At 44.6% G+C, this 20,509-nt stretch overlaps 1 protein-coding gene across 2 annotated transcripts in view; it reads left to right on the forward strand.

Annotated features, from left to right (window-relative positions):
* Positions 1 to 20,509, forward strand: part of NCKAP1L (NCK associated protein 1 like) — a 40,764-nt gene that overhangs the window by 10,075 nt on the left and 10,180 nt on the right. For both annotated transcript variants that reach the window (XM_046012966.1, XM_046012967.1), the window contains 21 exons: positions 482 to 572; positions 663 to 800; positions 1,604 to 1,652; positions 1,751 to 1,907; positions 4,784 to 4,840; positions 5,109 to 5,205; positions 5,791 to 5,900; positions 6,053 to 6,185; positions 6,576 to 6,657; positions 6,839 to 6,897; positions 7,361 to 7,506; positions 8,618 to 8,750; positions 9,037 to 9,156; positions 11,541 to 11,686; positions 12,016 to 12,147; positions 13,251 to 13,469; positions 15,415 to 15,545; positions 18,617 to 18,714; positions 18,836 to 18,929; positions 19,085 to 19,167; positions 19,468 to 19,548. In XM_046012966.1, coding sequence (XP_045868922.1) covers positions 482 to 572; positions 663 to 800; positions 1,604 to 1,652; positions 1,751 to 1,907; positions 4,784 to 4,840; positions 5,109 to 5,205; positions 5,791 to 5,900; positions 6,053 to 6,185; positions 6,576 to 6,657; positions 6,839 to 6,897; positions 7,361 to 7,506; positions 8,618 to 8,750; positions 9,037 to 9,156; positions 11,541 to 11,686; positions 12,016 to 12,147; positions 13,251 to 13,469; positions 15,415 to 15,545; positions 18,617 to 18,714; positions 18,836 to 18,929; positions 19,085 to 19,167; positions 19,468 to 19,548 — 2,356 coding nt within the window. The remainder of the gene's footprint in view (positions 1 to 481; positions 573 to 662; positions 801 to 1,603; positions 1,653 to 1,750; positions 1,908 to 4,783; positions 4,841 to 5,108; positions 5,206 to 5,790; positions 5,901 to 6,052; positions 6,186 to 6,575; positions 6,658 to 6,838; positions 6,898 to 7,360; positions 7,507 to 8,617; positions 8,751 to 9,036; positions 9,157 to 11,540; positions 11,687 to 12,015; positions 12,148 to 13,250; positions 13,470 to 15,414; positions 15,546 to 18,616; positions 18,715 to 18,835; positions 18,930 to 19,084; positions 19,168 to 19,467; positions 19,549 to 20,509) is intronic.

Raw genomic sequence — 20,509 nt, forward strand, 5'->3', positions numbered from 1 at the left:
AGGGCTGAAAAAATGAAAACCAGAGGGATCAGAGGAGGCTGTGACACACTGTTCTATGTATGATGTGTATTCCCATGTGTCTACATGAATACCTAGGCCCATGCCTTACCCATTAGCCTGAATGAATATATATCTTTTTGGGTTGTATACAAATTTGGGTCTAGGCATATCACTTGAATTACAACTAATCAACATGAATTTATAGAGTAACGCCTATCCTGTGTTCAACACCATTTTGGGTGCTTACAAGGAAGAAACTTTCATGGACCTGTCCCAAATTATATAGTTCTCTTGAATAGCTTAATGCACCTGGGCCCGGAATGGGTTATCTATATATGTAATTCACAGTTCAGTATATATATCTTTGGTGGTAGAGGGAAATGTTAGCTCAGGTGTGCATCTTTATCCTACATGCAAACACGAGAGTTTACTTCATGGTTAAAGGAGACCTGTAACTCTTCTTTCCTATGCTTTCTTCCAGTGACCCCAGTTTTGCCCGTCTGGGGCAGATGGTCTTAGAGTATGACCAACCTCTGAAGAAGCTGACAGAGGAGTTTGGGCCTCACACAAAGGCAAGTTTCCTAAGAGAGTGGGGACTTCCTCTGGTGGAAGTATATCGTCCTCATCATTGACACTACGGATTCATTGGTTTCTCCCCACAGGCTGTGAGTGAAGCCCTCCTCTCTTTGCATTTCCTTTTTGTCCGGAGGAACCAGGGGGCTGAGCAATGGCGCAGTGCCCAGCTTCTGAGTCTTATCAGCACCCCCCCAGCCATGATCAACCCAGCTAATTCAGACACGGTAGGTTCCCTTCTCCTCTTGTCAGGGATAGCATTCTTTTTGCCAAGGCCATCTCTGTAGAAGGTGCTTCTTTCAGGAAATATCACCTCTAAGAGTGCTTTAAATCTCTTCTAGGATGTGCATCTAGGTTGATCACCTCTTGTAGCTAAAAATCATGGTTGGGTTGGAGCTTTTGTTTGGATGGGGATTAGTGTGTGCTTGCCCATAGAAAGAATTTAATACCTAATCATAGACTGAATGGGTAGATGAAAGTGAGTCATTAGACACTATTCAGCCTAGCAGGAACTTGAACATAGGCATCAATTAACACATAGTTTTGTTCAATTACTATGGGCCCAACAGCCGTGCTTAAAGAACTTAGTGTCTTGTAAGGGAACATATGCCATATAGTCATAAAAAGACAAGGGATGGTACAAGATGAATGAGAAATATCAAATGAGTGATTTCTACTTGAAGTGGTAAAAGAATCCATAAGAGGGAGAAATCAGGTGAATGTTTTGAGTATTGCTTTTATGAACTGTTGAAGAGAAGTTATGTTGAACCTTTTATTTGTCCTGACTTCCAGCCCAACCTTCTCTTCTTTTTCTCAACTGTATTTGTTTTTCCTTCCGGTTGCCTCACTTCCATTATTGGGAGGTTCCCCAGCTACTGGCTTATCAAAGTACCCTGATCCAGTCTGGTAAAATAAAAGTTGGTTTTGGTACTTAAATTCTAGTTTGACTGCCCTTATCTTGACAGCCTCAGTCTTTAGGGGAAGACCAAGTTCAATAATGGCTTGACCATCTCTGCCTCTCTTCTCACAGATGGCCTGTGAGTACCTGTCTGTGGAAGTGATGGAGCGCTGGATTATCAGTAAGTTTTATGGGATGAGTTGGGAATCAATGTAGCAGCATGTTACATGGATAGAAAATTCTAAAAGTCTTCCTCTGGACTGTTTTACCCACCTGCAGTTGGGTTTCTTCTTTGTAATGGCTGCCTCAACTCCAACAGCCAGTGCCAAAAGCTGTGGAAGCTGTGTCTGCAGGGCTCCCTGTACATCACCCTCATCCGGGAGGACGTGCTCCAGGTGCACAAGGTCACCGAGGACTTGTTTAGCAGCTGGAAAGGGTGAGATGTGGGAATCAACTAATCTTATTTTAAGATTTTTTAGGGATCTTGAGAAGAGGGAAGACAGAAGTTAAGGGAAGAAAGCATTCTCAGGAGGAAGGATCAGTTATTTATGTTACATAACATTGACAGGTCAGAAAAAAAAAAGAGGGCTGAAAAATGTTCATTGGATTTGGCTATAAAGTTGGTCTTAGTGTCCCTCCTGTGGACTTCAGTTGAGTACTGAAAGTTGGGTTGTGGTGGGTTTAGAAGCAAATGGGAGATAACAAATTTAGCAAGTAACTCTTTGAAGAAGTTTGTGTAAGGAAGAATAGAGAACTATAAAGAGAGAGAGGTGTTGGATTGAGGAAGGGGTCAAATACCTTTATTGTTTTTTTACAGTTGTAAACTAAAATTCAAACGTGTACAAAATACAAAGTGGAAGTTGTCTATAGTCTCATCTCCCAGAATAGTTTGGCATATGTCCTCCAGATGCTTCTGTGCATATATAAACATGTAAAAAGCTGTGCATGTGTTTTCAACCTTATAGAAGCAATATTTAAAGAGCAGAGGATCCTTGGGTCGCCTGGGTGGCTCAGTGGATTAAGCCGCTGCCTTCGGCTCAGGTCATGATCTCAGGGTCCTGGGATCGAGCCCCGCATCGGGTTCTCTGCTCCGCAGGGAGCCTGCTTCCTCCTCTCTCTCTGCCTGCCTCTCTGCCTACTTGTGATCTCTCTCTCTGTCAAATAAATAAATAAAATCTTTAAAAAAAAAAAAAAGAGCAGAGGATCCACGCTCTATGTTACATTCTGCAGTTTGATTTTTTTCATTTACTCTATTTTGGATATCTCTGTTTATCAGTCTGTAGACAATTATCTTATTCTTTTTAACAGTTGCATAGTATTCTGTTATGAGGTTGAAGCATAATTTATTTACCTAATCCCCTATGATGCACATTTGAACTGTTTCCACTTTTCTTTCTTTTTTTTTTTTTTTTAAAGATTTTATTTATTCATTTGACAGACAGAGATCACAAGGAGGCAGAGAAGCAGGCAGAGAGAGAGGAAGGGAAGCAGGCTCCCCGCTGAGCAGAGAGCCCGATGCGGGGCTCGATCCCAGGACCCTGGGACCATGACCTGAGCTGAAGGCAGAGGATTTAACCCACTGAGCCACCCAGGCGCCCCTCTTTCTTTGTTTTTTAATTGAGACATAGTTGAGACTGTTTCCTTTTTTAAAAATATCATTACAAAAAATGCTGTAATCAACATTCTTAGACATGTATCTTTGTGAACATTTCTATTAGGTAGATTCTCAGAAGTGGAATTGCTAGGGTAAAGGGTATGCATATTTCAAATTTTATTTTATTTTTTAAAAAAGATTCCATCTATTTGAGAGAGAGAGAGAGCGTGTATAAGCAGGGGGAGGGGCAGAGGGACAAGCAGACTCCCCGCTGAGCAGGGAGTCTGGTGTGGGGCTCAATCCCAGAACCTCAACATCATGACCTGAGCTGAAGTCAGACGCTTAACTGACTGAGCCACCCAGTCATATTTCAAATTCTAATAGCTCCTACCAAATTGCCTTCCAAACAGTTGTATTATTTTCTACAGTCTGTGAGAATACTTATTCCTCATACACTCAACAGCTGGGTATTATCATTAAATAAACCATTGTCAGCGTTAAGAGAGAGTAAATCTAGGATTAATATTTAGAAGTTGCAGGAGTGGATTTGGGTCTATATTTGTATCCGTATCTACATACCTATAAAACTTTTTTTTTTTTAAGATTTATTTGACAGAGAGAGAGAGATCACAAGTAGGCAGAGAGGCAGGTAGAAAGAGAAGGGGAAACAGGCTCCCCGCTGAGCAGAGAGCCTGATGCGGGGCTCGATCCCAGGACTCTGAGATCATGACCTGAGCTGAAGGCAGAGGCTTAATCCACTGAGCCACCCAGGTGGCCCCATACCTATAAAACTTTCTAATGATTATTGCTTTTAAGGAATGGAAGACATGTGTGAAGAACAACAACTAACATGTTAAGATTTATAGCATAGGGAGTTGTTTGGCATAAATGATCCAATTTGATGTTCATGTTACTTATACTCAGGTATAAGTATTACATTTTATTTAGTAGATGAGACAGTAGAGCTCAATCTCAAATGTCACTCAGTTAATACGGAATTAGGAAATAACTCCAGATTTTTTGACTCTTAATCCTGTCGCTTTCCATCATACCATGTAGAGGTTGAAATAATTATCCCCCAGGAATGCCGTGGAGTTGAATCCTGATTTAATTAAGATACTTTCCAACCCTACATTTCTTTGATTCTGTGCCACGTTCAATAAGGGAGCGGTTTGGAAGACGGGAAAAGACAGGTTATGAAGTTTGACTAATGCAGTGGCAACAGTGATTAAAGTGACAAAGAGATCACTGATAAGGGAAAATTCTAAGAGGAGATGGGTAGGACCCAACGGAGAGCTGGAATAACTTCTCTTACTTACAGGCAGGGGCCTCTGTCATATTTATGCTGGGCCTCTTTTATTTCCCTTAAACCTGGAAGAGGACTTTGGCCTGACAATAAGGCAGGAGCACAGGACGAGAAGTCCAGTCCCAGCTTTGCCACTAAAACCCTGTGTAACTCCTGGCAAGTCATTTCTTTTTCCTAGAGATTATTTTTTTCATCTGCAAAACAGTGAAGAGAACAGGATAATCTCTAAGCTCTGTGAGTCTCTTATCAAGGGGCCGGGGGGACAGCTGGGTTTGCATAGATCCTGACAGTGAGGGCTGCCCATGCTTGCCGTACATAGGCTGTGGTTTGGAATCTCTCAGGACTGGGAAAGTGGGACAAGGCCTCTCATCAATGGTGTGGCCCATGCTGCTGTGTTTGTGTCAATCCTCAGGTATGGCAAGAGAGTGGCAGACATCAAGGAAAGCAAGGAACATGTAATTGCGAACAGGTAAAGGTGGTGAATGGGCCCTCCAAGAGGGGATGGAATAGGTATCTCTCCGGACCTTTGTTCTCACTTAAGCCACCACTGGGTTCTGTACAACTTTATTGGCTTCAACCCAAGAACATGCTGCTGCCCCATGGATTCTTATGTTTTCTTACCAAGTCTAACTGTAGCACTGAACGTTCTTCCTACCTGACCCCCCTTCCTAAATGCCTTAGGAGGATTTTTAGGATGAGAGAGGCATTAGTCTCTAGCTTCCTCTTTCTTTTCGTAGTGGCCAGTTCCACTGTCAACGACGCCAGTTTCTGCGGATGGCCGTGAAGGAGCTGGAGAGTGTGTTAACCGATGAGCCAGGACTGCTAGGTCCCAAGGCAAGAAAGAGAAATGTTTACTGGGGAATAATGGCCAATGATAAAAGTCTGTGTGTGTGGGGGGGGGGGGGGGTGGGTGGCGGTGTGGAGTGACTTGGCATTCAGGAGTTTTTGTATTTCTGAGGCTTTCGTGATCTGTTTGTATATGTATATGCAGATTCCTTTGAATCTTCTGGGAGTCCCCTCCCCCCCCCCCCCCGAAAGTTCTTAGATCTCTTTTATGGGCGCCATCAGGGGGTAGTATATCATAGCTATTTGTGTACTTGTCTTATCCTCTATTTGAATGTGAACTAATTGAAGACAGAGCTTGCTGCTTTTTTTTTTTCAAACCACATAAATGCCTAGTAAATATTTCTAAGATTTAATAGGGATGAAAAAGAATCGGCTATGAGCTAATGTCAACATATGACCATATCTGATTCTGTTTCCTATGGTTTTTTTGCGGGTCTCTGTGTTTATTATTGGACACTATTGCTGGGGTTGGCTACACAATGGTATCCATCCACGTATTGTCGTGATAGTTCTTTGTGCTTTGAAATCTGTTTTCCAGGTTGAAAATTCTCATAGTCCCTGTCCTCTCCTTAGGCCCTTTATGTTTTCATGGCCCTGTCCTTCATCCGTGATGAGGTAACCTGGCTGGTTCGCCACACAGAAAACGTCACCAAGACAAAGACCCCTGAGGACTATGCTGACTCGTTAGTACTCAACATTGTTAAGAATCTTGACCTTAGATGGCCCGGGGAAGGGGACAGGGAGACATCAAATGCCCTGGGAGGTCTCAGTGTCTGCATTGCCTTTGTCTCTGTTGATATTTCTAGTCTCCCTGTTCTCACCCTCGACTTTGTAGGAGCATTGCAGAACTGCTTTTCCTGTTGGAGGAGATCAGGGCTCTGGTCCGAAGACACATCAAAGTGATACAGCAATACCACCTTCAGTACCTGGCTAGATTTGATGCTCTTGTGCTCAGCGACATCATTCAAGTAAGTTCAGTTGCCTCTACTTTGGAAAGGTCAGGGCGAAGCCCATTCATTTCCCCTTGGGGGCCACCCTGGCTGAGTCTCATGCTCTGTAGATTGTGTGTCAAAAAGCCCGATTTTCTTCTCTACATTTGGTAAAAGAGGAAAAAAAAACAACCCACAAATAATCTCCACAGTCTTTTTTTCCCCCCTCCTACATGAAGCTACATAGAAATAGGAGAGAAAAATAAAGAGAAATTGGGTTTAGCAAGACAGGGAAGCTTCTTGCCTAGCTCTTTCTCTGTGGTGCTTAGCAGCTCTTGTATCTTCATGCACGGAGTGAGACTTCTGGTCCTTGATTCTATCCTGGTGGAAATTCTACCTGCTTGATGGTAACTCCAACTTCTCTTTTAGAACCTGTCTGTGTGTCCTGAGGAAGAGTCCATTATAATGTCCTCATTCGTCAGTACTCTCTCCTCCCTGAATCTCAAACAAGGTAACTGGAGGGTCGTGGAGGAGGAGAGGTCTATATAAGAGCAAACATCTTTTGTTCTAGAAATATTGATCCCAAGCCAGGGAATAGGACAAGATGACTTTGAAAAGGACCTACCATTCTGTGGAGTTGGATATAGGGTGCTGTTTTCTTATTTTCTTTTGAACTTCTGTTTTTCTTGCAGTTGAGAGTGGAGAGAAATTTGAATTCTCTGGTTTGAGGCTGGACTGGTTCCGTTTACAGGTAGGTCTATTCCTGTTAATGATTCTCCATTCTGAGAGTTCTCCCTCCCCAACAATCCCTTCTATTTTGTTTCCTAATCTCTCCTGTATAGAGTGATTCAACATTGAAAACTGCTGGTTGAAGGGCACCTTGGCTCAGTTGGTTAAGCATCTGCCTTTGGCTTGGGTCATGATCTTAGGGTCCCAAGATCAAGCCCTACATCAGGCTCTCGGCTCAGTGGGGAGCCTGCTTTTCCCTCTGCCTCTGCCTGCCACTACCCCTGTTTATGCTTTCCTTCACTCTCTCTCCCTCCATTTCAAATAAATAAATAAATAAAATCTTAAAAAAAAAAAAGAAAAAAAGAAAAGAAAGAAAGAAAACTGCTGATTGGCAGGACAAACCCTAGCCAAACTATAGTTCCAAGTTAGACAGTTCTTTTCATTGATCTTGTTCTTTCCCATTCTTTTCCTAACACCAACCATAGGCATATACCAGTGTGGCTAAGGCTCCCTTGCACCTGCATGAGAACGCTGACTTAGCCAAGGTGATGAACCTCATTGTCTTTCACTCCCGAATGCTGGACTCAGTAGAGAACATACTAGTGGAAACTTCTGACTTGTCTACTTTCTGGTATGTCCTTCTTCCAAGCTCTTTATCATTTGACCTGATCTCTTCCCTGGCCTCTGTGGAGAACAGCAATTCCTTCCTATAGATGGGAAAACCTTTTATCTTTGGGGCCTCCTTACAGACAGATGCTCCAACTCACTCATTCCAGCTTCTACTAAGTGATAGGAATTTGAAGATGGCTTCTTTTTGTTTTGGCTTTCCTTAGGATAATTACTTGGGATAATTCATCAGTGTGGCTTTTCCCACATTATTATCTTTGGAAACTTCTTCAGCTTCTTTTTATTCCTGGGACATTGTGATTTAAAAGAGACATGGAAAATGTGGAATTTCAGTAGAGAGAGCTGAAAATAATTGAGAGAGCTGGAGAATAGGGCCTTTGGATGATGAAACTTAGTTTGTCTTCCTAGGTATCATTCAGCATTTATCAAGTGCCCACTGTTGTACATAACTGTATCCTTTGGCAGATCAAACAAGCAGCACAATATGTTGACTCTGCTTTCTGCATTCAGTGTAGGTGGTGAGATACAACACTCACATGTGAAAAGGACATCAACATATTAATTGCAAACATAAGAAAGTATATATGAATGCATGATGTTGAGAGGATATAGGATTGAGGAAAGATTAGTATCACGGAATTAACCTGAGAAAGTTTTCTGAAGCCTGAGTGGGCAATTTTTGGGAGGGATGTGGATTAATATTACTGAGGGATTTCTAAATTAGGAAGAATGGCCCAAATTGTATAGAGGTTCTGAGGGAAGAATAGCAAATTTTTGTATAGGGGAGCGAAGATTCACTCTAAACTGCCACGGGGTCCAGAATAAAGGTCTAAACCTGTTAGGTTTCTTGGTTTCCTGTCTATGTTAAGAGTAGGGAAATGTAGGGCACCTGGCTGGCTCAGTCGGTAGAGCATATGACCCTTGTTCTCCGGTTCATGAGTTCAAGTCCTATGTTGGGCATAGACCTTACTTAGAAAAAACAAAAAAGAGTATGGAAATGAAGGAGGGAGGGGTAAAGATCAGTAAATATTTGCTGAAAGAATGAATATTCTTTCCACCTGGAAAGGATCAGCACCTAAACCCTGGTTCTAAGTCTCCTTCCCCTTTCTCTGCAGCTTCCATCTCCGCACCTTTGAGAAGATGTTTGCCATGACCCTGGAGGAGCCTACCATGTTGCGTTATGCCATTGCTTTCCCCCTGATTTGTGCTCATTTTGTCCACTGCACTCATGAGATGTGCCCAGAGGAGGTGGGTTCCCTGGACTCCAAGCTCTACCATCCCTCTAATCACATCTCATCCTTATTCCCCAAAACATAATTCCAAACGCTGGTTTTGGTCATAAGAAGGGTACATAGGTATGTGACATGTGTCTGCAAATATCTCAGCTTGATGTAGAATGTGTCCTATCTCTGGGTCTGAGTTTCTTCTTCTGTAGAAGGAGTGGTGGCTCAGGCCAGGGGATCAGAGCAGATTATGAGGAAGAAGTGGCTGTTTTGGTGATGACAATTTCTTCCTTGCTTCCCTTTTCCCAAAGTACCCCCACCTGAAGAACCATGGCCTTCATCACTGCAACTCCTTCCTGGAAGAGCTGGCCAAGCAGACCAGCAACTGTGTCCTGGAGATCTGTGCTGAACAACGAAACCTGAGCGAGCAGGTAGCCTCAGAGTTCTGTCTCTATTTCAGTTTCCCTCTGTTTCCCTTGTCTTCCTCTCAAACACCAAGTTCTCTAGCCCTGTCTCCCAAGTAGGGCTAGGGCTTTTGTGTACTTGAGTTTATGGCAGGTTTCTTTTCTTGGTATAACCCTTCAGTCTTTACTCCTTTACTCCCTCAGGACTAGATAGAGGTGTCTAAAAATACTCTTATTTGAACAGCTGCACACCAGCAAAATCTGTGCTCTCATTTGAAGACTTCTGGGACATGAGTTAACGTTCTGACTTCATTCCCCTCCTCTCTCTGCCTGTGTACACATAGTTAGGACAGTGGCCCCTGACATCACATCTTGTCTCCCCTTTCTGTCCATCTGTACCCTAATCTGGGGCCCTGTGAACATTTCCAGACCCCTCCTCTGTGTTTATCCTCAGGACTACTTTCTGGTCCTTATCTGCTTGTTTTCCCCTCTCTCCCTTCCCTTGACTGACTCATAGCACCTGGTCATGATGAACTCAATCTAAATCTCAGAAAATTTGAAAACGAGGAGCTTCTTCTGCTATTGCCCAGGAGTCTTCTAGGTTTCCTAGACTACCCACCCTTCCTGGGTTTGAGTCAGGCTTTGTAGCAACTTTTGGAGAAGGATGAGCCAGGATATGTGTGTGTGTGTGTGTGTGTGTGTATATACATATGGGCAGTTAATGTATGTGTGTGTGCACGCACATGCATGCGTGTTGTGTATACATATGGGCAGTTAATATTATTACTTACATAACCTTTCCATCTTCTCATATGTAAAATGTGCATAAAAATAGTTCCTTCATAGAGATATCCTAGAGATGAAATGAAGTCGAGCATGTTAAGTATTTAGTACACAGCTCTCAGTAGATGTTAGCTTCTATTATGTGGTACTTACTGGGCTCTAAGCTCTGTGCTGGGTTTTAGGATGGGCCCAGAAGGGAGTGACACAATTCCTGCCCTTGAAGGGGAATGGCCTGATTTAAGGGAAAAAGGAATACAAATACATATTAGAAAGAAATTTAAATAAGGAATGCAAAGAAGATAGGCAAATAAGTACGATTATGAGTATATTCATCACTCAATTTGAATACCTACTACATGCAAGGGACACACTTAAAGAGATTTGCTCAGTGCTCCATCAAGGATGACGAAAACATGATATGAATAATTGTTTCCTCACACACCAGAACTTTTGCAACCAAGTGAATGTTGCTCCCTCCATAACTATCATTTCGAATAAGTAATTGGTGATGTTGCCATTACTAATGGGGTTATGTCTTTTACTACGTTCAGAAATGACCACAGATATTTTGGCACCATTTCAGGGTTGACATATCTTTAGTGTCACATCTTTTAGTGTGACTGTGAAGTAACAAAACCAGTTTTCTCATGGCTCTTATGCTGTTCTGAGAGTAATTCTGAGTGGGGAGTTTCCAGACATGTTCTGTACATGTTCAGCAGCATTGGGTTAAATGGAGAGAGTTCTAAGATGATTACCTTGAAGAGGATACTGGAATATATAATTCTATCTTACGTTTTCTGTGCAGCTGACTGGGTATCTTGGTTAAGAGAAGCGATACAGAATTGTTGTTTAAACTACCTAGCAAGAGGGGTGCCTGGGTGGTTCAGTAGGTTAAGCCTCTGCCTTTGGCTCAGGTCATGATCTCAGGGTCCTGGGATCGAGCCCTGCATTGGGCTCTCTGCTCAGCAGGGAGCCTGTTTCCCTCTCTCTCTCTGCCTGCCTCTCTGCCTACCTGTGGTCTCTCTCTCTGTCAAATAAATAAATAAAATCTTAAAAAAAAAAAAACCAAAAACTACCTAGCAAGAAATATGCTATCTTGTTTAAAAAAAAAAAAACAAAAAAAACAAGGAAAAAGAGTTCTGGTCATGTTGTGAGCTCTGGGTCTCTAGAGAACTGTGGTAGAATGGGTAGCTGACTCCATGGGACAGAATATATGGAAATGTAGATGGTCATTCCATACAAGCAAAAAACAACTCTCTCCTCAGGTTGGAAGATCCGAGAAAGTGCAGTTGAATGGAGCTCTTAGATCCTACCCTTTTACTTGAATTTTTCCATAAGGAAGGACTCTCTCTCAGGATGTGGGTGGGGACTTGATGATCTGATCCATAAAAGACACTGCCATTTTGAGCCTTTGAGCCCAACCATGAGGGATATTTAGGAAAAACTGAAAGAAGTGAAGTGTGTGCGGTTCAAATGGGCCCCCCTTGGAGGAAGAGATGCTGGAAGCAAAGAAAGAGAAAGGCAGAAAAATGAAAAAAGAGAGATCAGTGGAGGGCCTGTTAGATGGGCTTCTTGACAGTTCTAGGAAGGAATCTCATTTCTCTACTCACTTGTGCCTGTTCCTACAGCTTCTACCTAAGCACTGTGCTACTACCATCAGCAAGGCCAAGAATAAGAAAACACTGAAGCAGAAGCAGACCCCCAGGAAAGGAGAGTCTGAGAGGGACAAGCCAGGAGCTGAGAGTCACCGGAAGAATCGCTGCATTGTCACCAAGTGAGGACCTGGGCCCTTGAGGGCCAAGGTGGTGCTCCTCAAAGAAGGGAGAACAAGGAAGAGGGAAGGTGGTACAGCAAGAGAACGTGGAGGTGGTGGTGAGGAACAACAGAGAGAGGGGAAAGCACTTACATGTGAATTTTCTCCTTTGCCTTTGAGGGCAGCATCGGTGTGTACTGGTCTAGAAGTCCTAGAAGATGGAAGGGTCTGAGGGTCACAGATCCTTCCCAGATATGAGCAGGTAGTGCCAGACCCTGGCACTCATCAGGACTGTTTTGACGGGCCTTTGATTGGTAATCAAGGCTCATTTTACTTTCTCAATTTCCCAGCATGGACAAGCTACACTTAAACTTGACAGAATTGGCACTGACAATGAATCATGTACACAGCTTCTCTGTGTTTGAACATACCATCTTCCCTTCTGAGTATCTCAGCAGCCATCTGGAGGCCAGACTCAACAGGTACCACTCTTTCCTTGTTTTCTACACTGGCCTAGTAAGATCATTCTGAAAGCTGGATTCTGTTCCATTCATCTCAGTGGTCATTCTTACGTGGCTGATCTGGCATAGGCCTCAAGTATCTTTATTAAAATCCAACTAACAAAAAGCGTCTGAGACTTTCTACAGGCGGTTTTGGGGGACAACCAGAACTGGTCACCACTGACTTAGTAGAGTGAGTGGGGGTTTTGCAGTCAGCAGACCTGTGTTGACATCCTGGCCCTCGGGTAAGACACTGGAGCAAGGATTCTGACTTGTTTGAGCCTTAGTTTCCAACCTTGTAAATAAGGATAATGATATTTATCTTATAATGAGAATTACCTTGTAATTGAGCATTGGTATAGAATTAAAGGTAATACATAATGAGTATAAATTTCCTGACATATATAGATTTTGATAAAATAGATTCCCTTCCTTCCACTGTGCCTCCCTTTTCACTGTCCCCTGAGGTAGGAGGAACATTTCTGATACTGGAATTGAGCACTACAGTTAGCAATTAGGGAAATGAGGGGAAGAACTATTTTGAATAATCCCCTAGTCGTCTATGTTTTGTTTTGAAATATGTAGTATATTCCCTCAAGTTGCTAGGGAAGGCCTGCTTGAGAAAGTGATATTTGAGTAAACTCCTGAAGGAACTGAGGAAGCCAAGTGTGTGACTGTCTGGGAAAAGAGCATAGATAGATAGAGGAACTAGCCAGTGCAAAGGCTCTGAGGTGGGAGCCTGTCTGGAATGTTCCAGGGACACAGGGAAGGCCAGTAGGCCTGGAGCAGAAGCAGCTAGGGGCAGATGGGTCGTGTGTGAGGTTAAAGAGGTTGGGAGAGTGGCACACTGTGTGGGTGTTTCTGTGTCATCGGAAGCACTTTGACTTTTATTCTGAGTGAGATGGGAGATCTGGGCAGGGTTTGAGCAGAGCAGGAATGATAAAAGTGCCTATCTTATTGGGTTGCTATGCGATTTAAAGGAGATCCTGTTTGTAGTTAAATCACAGCACCGTGCCTGGAAGCAGTAGAAATGTGCTGTTACCGTGTTTGATATTGTGACTGTGATTATGATTTTTGTCACCCAGAGCCATCGTGTGGCTGGCGGGCTACAACGCCACGACCCAGGAGATCGCAAGGCCTTCTGAGCTGCTGGCAGGAGTCAAAGCATATATCAGTTTCATACAGTCACTGGCCCAGTTTGTGGGTGTTGATGTTTCCAGAGTCATCCGCAATGCCCTCCTCCAGCAGACACAGCCACTGGATTCGTGTGGGGAACAGACGATCACCACTCTCTACACGAATTGGTGAGTGTTGCTTATCCTCTTCCACCTCCTTACCTCTTTGTTAGCACTTTTTTCATTACGTGGTCAGAACTCAGCCCAGGCATTTTAGCTCCCAGGGTCACAGACCCCCAGACATAGGCTTCTTTCTGCTTGAGGACTAGAACAATAAGCAGGAGGGCAAACCCAGATCCCCTTCTGTCCACAGGGGACCTTCCGTGTAACATCCGTTCATCTATTCTGCAGAAATTTGAACTTTTTCCTCCCCCACTCTTTTTTTAAGATTTATTTATTTATTTCAGACAGACAGAGAGAGAGAGTGAGAGAGCATGGGCACTAACACTTTGGTGCAAGTGGGGTAAGGGCAGAGGGAGAGGGGGAGAGTCCCAAGCAGCCTCCCCACTGAACATGTGGCCCAATCCAGTGTTGGATCCCATGACCTGAGATCATGACCCTGAGATCAAGACCTGAGCTGAAATCAACAGCTGGACGCTTAACTGATGGAGCCACCCAGGCACCTTTGACCTTTTTCCTCTTAAGCTCCAGTTCCTAATCTTCCTTTTCTGGATTCTCACTGTTTTAATTTCAAATGCTCTCTTCCTCTTTCTGAAGTTCTTTTATTTCTCTTTTTGTTCAGCTTCTCTCCCTGAAGACTATCTAACACCGTATCTCCAGAATACTATTGCCTCACCTCTGACATGACCATGTCAAGTCTAGCAGATTGCTTTTATTTTTTATTTATTTATTTATTTTTTTAAAAGAATTTATTTATTTATTTGACAGAGAGAGATCACAAGTAGGCAGAGAGGCAGGTAGAGAGAGAGAGGAGGAAGTAGGCTCCCTGCGGAGCAGAGAGCCCAATATGGGGCTCGATCCCAGAACCCTGAGACCATGACCTGAGCTGAAGGCAGAGGCTTAACCCACTGAGCCACCCAGGTGCCCCTAGCAGATTGCTTTTAATAGGAAGGGGGCCTCCTCTCCAAAATGAGAGGAGGTAGGAATTAGCAATATTTCCTTTGAGGTTTTAAGGATGGAAAGGAGCTGGAGTCCTACCTCCCCAAGCCACTGGGTGGCACTCTCATTCCAATATCAGCTCAGCAGGAGCCCCGGGGCTAATAACCCCCTGAGCTGGGGAAAGATTGGCAGGTGGCCATCTCCTACTTCCACCTGATCACTGCCCCACTAAAACCTTATTTATAATGTAAAATCTCCATGTTTCAAAAATTTGACAACAAATTCAAATTAAAAGAAAAAATAAACTTACCTTTGATGGCTGGGTTTGGCCCACCCATGGTTAGCTTGTGACTTCTGTAGGACCTGAGCCCAGAGCCAGTGGTTGGGTCAGTGGCGCTGGTTGGCCATGCCCTCCTTTGCTGACAGTGGCTGGAGGCCTTTCCATTTTAAGCCCAGTACCCTGGGATCATGACCCCGAGCCCCTGGAGGGTTTTCCAGCTTGCCTGGAGGTCAGGGAGAAATAACTGGAGACTGGATGTCCAGTGTTCATGAGGCTTCTGTCTGACTTAGGATCCGCTTCCAGAATCCTAGGTTCTCGGTCCAATGTTCTCACTGGGGAGGTTGAGACTAAGTATGTTTCAAAGGACCCCAATTAGTAGGAATTTTTTTCTTGTCAGTTTGGGCTTGTCTTACCTGACAGAGAAAGGCCAAGGGTGAGGGGCCAGAACAGTTGGAAAGAGAGCAGGGGCTGAGGAAGGGAGTGCCCACTGTTATATTTGACAGCGCAGTGAAATACCCTGTAGATTGGAGGAGAAGCGGAATTACATTACTGCCAGTTGTTTTTGAGCCAATAGCTTAGGGTGATAATTAGAGTGTTTTACTGTCTTCTTTGAGTCTCTTCTTCCCACCCCAGCCTTTGGCAGAGTTTCTCTTCCTGAGCCCAGTGGCAGTGGTAGGAAGCGATGGAGAAAGGATTGAATGCTAATCTTGTGTGTTTTCTTGGCCAATCCTGTAGGTACCTAGAAAGTCTGCTTCGACAGGCGAGTAGTGGGACCATCATCCTCTCCCCAGCCATGCAGGCCTTCATCAGCCTTCCCAGAGAGGGGGAGCAGAACTTCAGCGCAGAGGAGTTCTCTGACATCTCTGGTGAGTCCAGGACCTGGTCTCCTTGTCAAGGAGCTGAGCCTTTCCCCTCAGTACAGGACCTCAGCCTACAGAACTCATCTAAATTCTCCTACCTTCCCAGAGGCTCATTCTGTATGCTCCTCGGCATCTCTGTGAGATTACATGTTAGGGACAATAAAGGGAATTCTAAGTGAGACCCAGAATTGAGGAGTGGCCTGGGGGTGGCAGGTGGAGAGGGAAAATGAGGGGAGGTGTAGGAGCTAGACAAGGGCACGCAAGTCACTGAAAGGGTTTATTTTTAGAAGGGTGGTGAATATTTTCCATTTCTACACAGAATAAAGAGTGGGGCATATAATGAGGTGTAAAGGATGAATATAAGGTGGACATTCTGATATTTGGAATTATTAAATAGAGGTCTTATGTCATGGCATCTTCTATCTTAGGGTAAAATTTTAGGGCCTTACTTAGCCAGAGCTTGGATTGCTAATGTGTAACAATGATGATAAAATAATAGATGACATTCATTATGGGCTAAGTTCTGAACGGTTCCCATGTATTAGTTCCTTTAATCCTCACGATGGCTTTGAGATAGTTACTCTCATTACCATCATTTTACAGATGAGGACATGGAGACCCAGAGAGCTGAAGGAGCTTGCTTAAAGTCACCCATTCATAAATGGTAGAACTGGGATTTCAACTCAAGGCAGTCAAGTTCTAGAACCTGGGTGCTTAGTTATATGCAGTGCTGCCTTCCAATGTGTAGAAGTACTTTGGTGTCTCAAGGTCAGTGGGAAAGGATTGTGGAGTGAATGAGTTCTCTTTTTTAAAGAGGGCTGGCAACCATACAGATCCTTTTCAATGGATTTGTTTTACCGACTGATTGATGAACTATTGTACTGCTTCCACCTTCCTCTCACCTCCATATAAATCATGGATCCTGCATGGTGTCTGGGGATGTTTCCATGACCCTGCCTTCTCCATTCTTCCCTTCCTTGGTTGGGGGGAAGTGTTATGGAAGAGTACACAGCTCTGTTGTCCAGCTCCGTCCCCTTCTTACCCTCATTCGGACTCCATCAGTAAGCAGACCCTACTCTTTGCCCGTTGGAGGTTTCAGATGTCCCCTCTCATCAACTCCACCCACAAACTGTAGGCAGCATCTAAAATCAGCTTTAGGTCTTGCTGACAACTGATGAGGTAAGGCTGGTTCCCCCTTCTACCACCCCCACCCCAATTTCCCCGAGTTACCATGGTGATGGGGCAATGCTACTATAAAAATAGATAGATGGAAAGAGAAGGATGCCCCAGGGTTGCGAGCCTGGAGTTAAGAAGACTAGAGTAAGGAACATTGGTGGATCTGAGCTGGGGGATCGGTGTGTCTTCTCTCTCGAGCAGGCAGTTCTGCTCCTCTTCCTCTCTGTCAGCCATTTTAGCTTTAGCAAGTTGACCAGGTGGGAAGTCTTTTTTCTAGTTCTCAACTCAGTTCTTCCTACTATAAATAGGAGAGGCCTATGCGTAGTATTTCGTCCAGATAGGGCTCTCACCAGTTCCACTTCCTCTGTCCTTGGTAGAGCCCAAGATCAACTGGTCCTGACTTCAAGGACTAGAGGGTGAGCCTTGATGTCTTCCCCCGCTGACCTCTTATTAACTATATTAAACTCACTTTTCTGCTACTGGTCTCTTATGGTTTTCTTTCCTGGGATGGCCCATGGCCAAAGATCATCCCTGAGCTCCTTCCTGTTTGGATTTGTCTCTAGTGTTTCTTTCTTTCTTTCTTTTTTTTTTTAAGATTTTATTTATTTATTTGACAGAGATCACAAGTAGGCAGAGGGGCAGACAGAGAGAGGGGGAAGCAGGCTCTCTACTGAGCAGAAAGCCCAATGCAGGGCTCGATCCCAGGACCCTGAGATCATGACCTCAGCCAAAGGCAGAGGCTTAACCCATTGAGCCACCCAGGCGCCCCTCTAGTGTTTCTAACGGGATTTCCCCAGGTAGGTTTCATTTAATTCACAAATGGCCAGAGACCGGGTGGGTAGGGACAGATAACGCATCTGGGCAGACTAGAGGAGGAGGGATTCAGAGGAAAAAACAACTGGGATTCTGGGGATGTGTGTTGATTACAAAAAAGAAAAGGTAGCTCAAGGAGAGGAAAATTTGGACAGTGAGGGAAGCAGAGGTGGGGAACATAGAAGACCCCAGACCTTAGATAAGAAACCAGTTGTGATATCTACAGTAAGGGACAGTAGGACGTCATGGTAGGTTTCAGGTACCAGCCCTCAGCCTGGGTAAGTGACCTTGGACAAGTACTCAATTAACTCTCCCATGTCTGTTAAACCAGAATGGTGTGCCATATACCTCAGAGGGCTGTCCATAATTATCATAATGATAATCCTTTAATCATAAATATCTATAAGTTTCTTTTTTTTTAAGTTTTTATTTATTTATTTGGCAGAGAGAGAGATCACAAGTAGGCAGAGAGGCAGAGAGAGAGGAGGAAGCAGGCTCCCCGCTGAGCAGAGAGCCCAATGTGGGACTCGATCCTAGGACCCTGAGATCATGACCTGAGCCAACGGCAGCAGCTTAACCCACTGAGCCACCCAGGCACCCTATCTATAAGTTTCTAAGGTTTTTATAATGGTATCTTATTTACTCTCATATCAACTCTGTGAAATATTCAGGGCAAATACTAACTTCTTCATTTTACAGAGAAGTAAACTGAGGCTCAGATTGGGTCGGTGACTTGTTTAAGGTCTTACAACTCATAAAGTTAGTACAGCTAGCCCAGCAAGAGCAACCCAGGTACCACAGGAAGGGACTTGGAAAAGTGTAGATTCCTGGAAGAATGTAAAGTAAATATCACTTGTGGTAAATCTTTGTGTGAGTACTAGAGGGGAGAAGCTGATTCGTCTCCCAGGCAGACCAGACCTGTCACCAGAATAATTTCGCAGGACTTCAGGCCACTTTTGCTCCCCAACTTCCCACTTCCTTTCCTGGATGAAAGTCATTGTCAATGTTCAGAGTACTCTCTACTTGTGGTGTCAACACCCCAGTGTCCCCTGAAGCCCTCTTCCCAGACCTCTGTAACTCTCTTGCAGAGATGCGGGCCTTGGCTGAACTCCTGGGCCCCTATGGCATGAAGTTCCTGAGTGAAAACCTGATGTGGCATGTGACCTCTCAGATTGTGGAACTGAAGGTACTGTGGAAGCCAGGCCTGGGGCAAGGGATAGGAGTAGGAGGTGGAGGTGGGGGGTGGGTGGGAAGAGATACCAAGGTTTCATCTTTTCCTGCTTAATGTCTCTTTGTCCTGGCTGCAGAAGCTGGTGGTGGAAAACATGGATGTACTTGTTCAGATCAGATCCAACTTCAGCAAGGCCGATTTGATGGCTTCTCTGCTGCCGCAGCTGACAGGTGAGCACCTCCCTGATGGGAGATGGAACTGTGGAATGGCACTGCAGATGACAGGGGTCTGGGGAGGAGATCTGGGGGCTGGGCTGGGTCCGCACAAGCAAAGCTATCACTGTTCTCCTAAGTTCTACGTTTCCAACGCTCTCCATTCTCCTCAGGGGCTGATAACGTTCTGAAGCGCATGACCATCATTGGAGTTATCCTCACTTTTAGGGCCATGGCCCAAGAGGGACTTCGGGAGGTGAGCTGGGGAGAAGGGGCCGCCCCAGAATCACAGACGCCTCTGAGGGAGGGGTTGGTATGACAAGTCGTGGAAACGTATGGTGAGCATTGAGGAGAAAGGAGGAACTTAATTTGGTAGAGGTCCCAAAAGATCTCTGGGGATAGATGAGTGGAGAAACCTAAGGACAGACTGAGAGGGACAGTGTGGGAGGCTGGCGGGGTCCTTACCTAAGTCTCGGCCCTTTTTTTGTTTGTTTCCATCTATCTCTGAAGGTATGGGCCCTGTTCTGGGGACTCATTTATCTTCTCTCTCTTCCAGGTGTTCTCCTCACACTGCCCATTTCTTATGGGTCCCATCGAGTGCCTGAAGGAGTTTGTCACTCCAGACACAGACATCAAGGTATGGGACAGTGGTAGGTAGGATCTACTTAGGAGATTTTGTTGTTGAAAGGGATGTAGCCAGGGCTTTTGTAAGGGCGTGGGGGGGGTGCTCTGAGGAATACTGTAGGGAGACAAGGCAGCATTTGAATACAAAAGCACTGGGAGAGATTTTGTGGAGTGAGGAGCACTGGTCAGACAATATTCTTGGAGAGAGAGGGCAGAGCTGGGGACACATGAGGGGTTGATGAGATGTGGAAGCCTGGCTGACTTGTGGGAGGTGGGGAAACGTTGCTGGAGAAAGCAAGATCTAGGATAATATCTATAGGTTTCTCCCTAAAGTGTGCAAATTAGATACTGACCCCCTCTTCAGTCAGGAGCTTAGGTACTTCTTTGTAAAAAGATTTATTGCTTCCATCCCCACCCACCCTGCTTGTTCTGAGAGTTGCCTTTTTTCCTGGCCCTTCCTTTCTCTTTTCTCTAAAACCTTTTGGTTCCTCTATATCAGGGTCACCTGGCTCAGGCCCTCATTTACTACAGAGATTTAAGAAGGAAGGGCTTCTGCAGGCAGGAGAACTATTTTTCTGCGCCTTCCACACGTCTGCTGCATCTTTCTGTCTTTTGAATCACCTCAAACAAACAAGTCTGTTAGGTAGGATATATAGCCAAAGGCTGGGAACAAGGGCGTTCAAAGGCATAGAACAGGTCACTTCTCTTACAACTGATTGCTTTAACAGAGAGAGGCCTATGATTAAGAGGAAACTGGTTAGCAGAAAGAATTAAAATTAGATATTGAGGGGCGCCTGGGTGGCTCAGTGGGTTAGGCCACTGCCTTCGGCTCAGGTCATGATCTCAGGGTCCTGGGATCGAGTCCCGCATCGGGCTCTCTGCTCAGCAGCGAGCCTGCTTCCCTTCCTCTCTCTCTGCCTGCCTCTCTGCCTACTTGTGATCTCCGTCTGTCAAATAAATAAATAAAATCTTTA

The sequence above is a fragment of the Meles meles genome, chromosome 7 (genome assembly GCF_922984935.1).
Source record: "Meles meles chromosome 7, mMelMel3.1 paternal haplotype, whole genome shotgun sequence".
Taxonomy (NCBI): Eukaryota; Metazoa; Chordata; class Mammalia; order Carnivora; family Mustelidae; genus Meles; species Meles meles.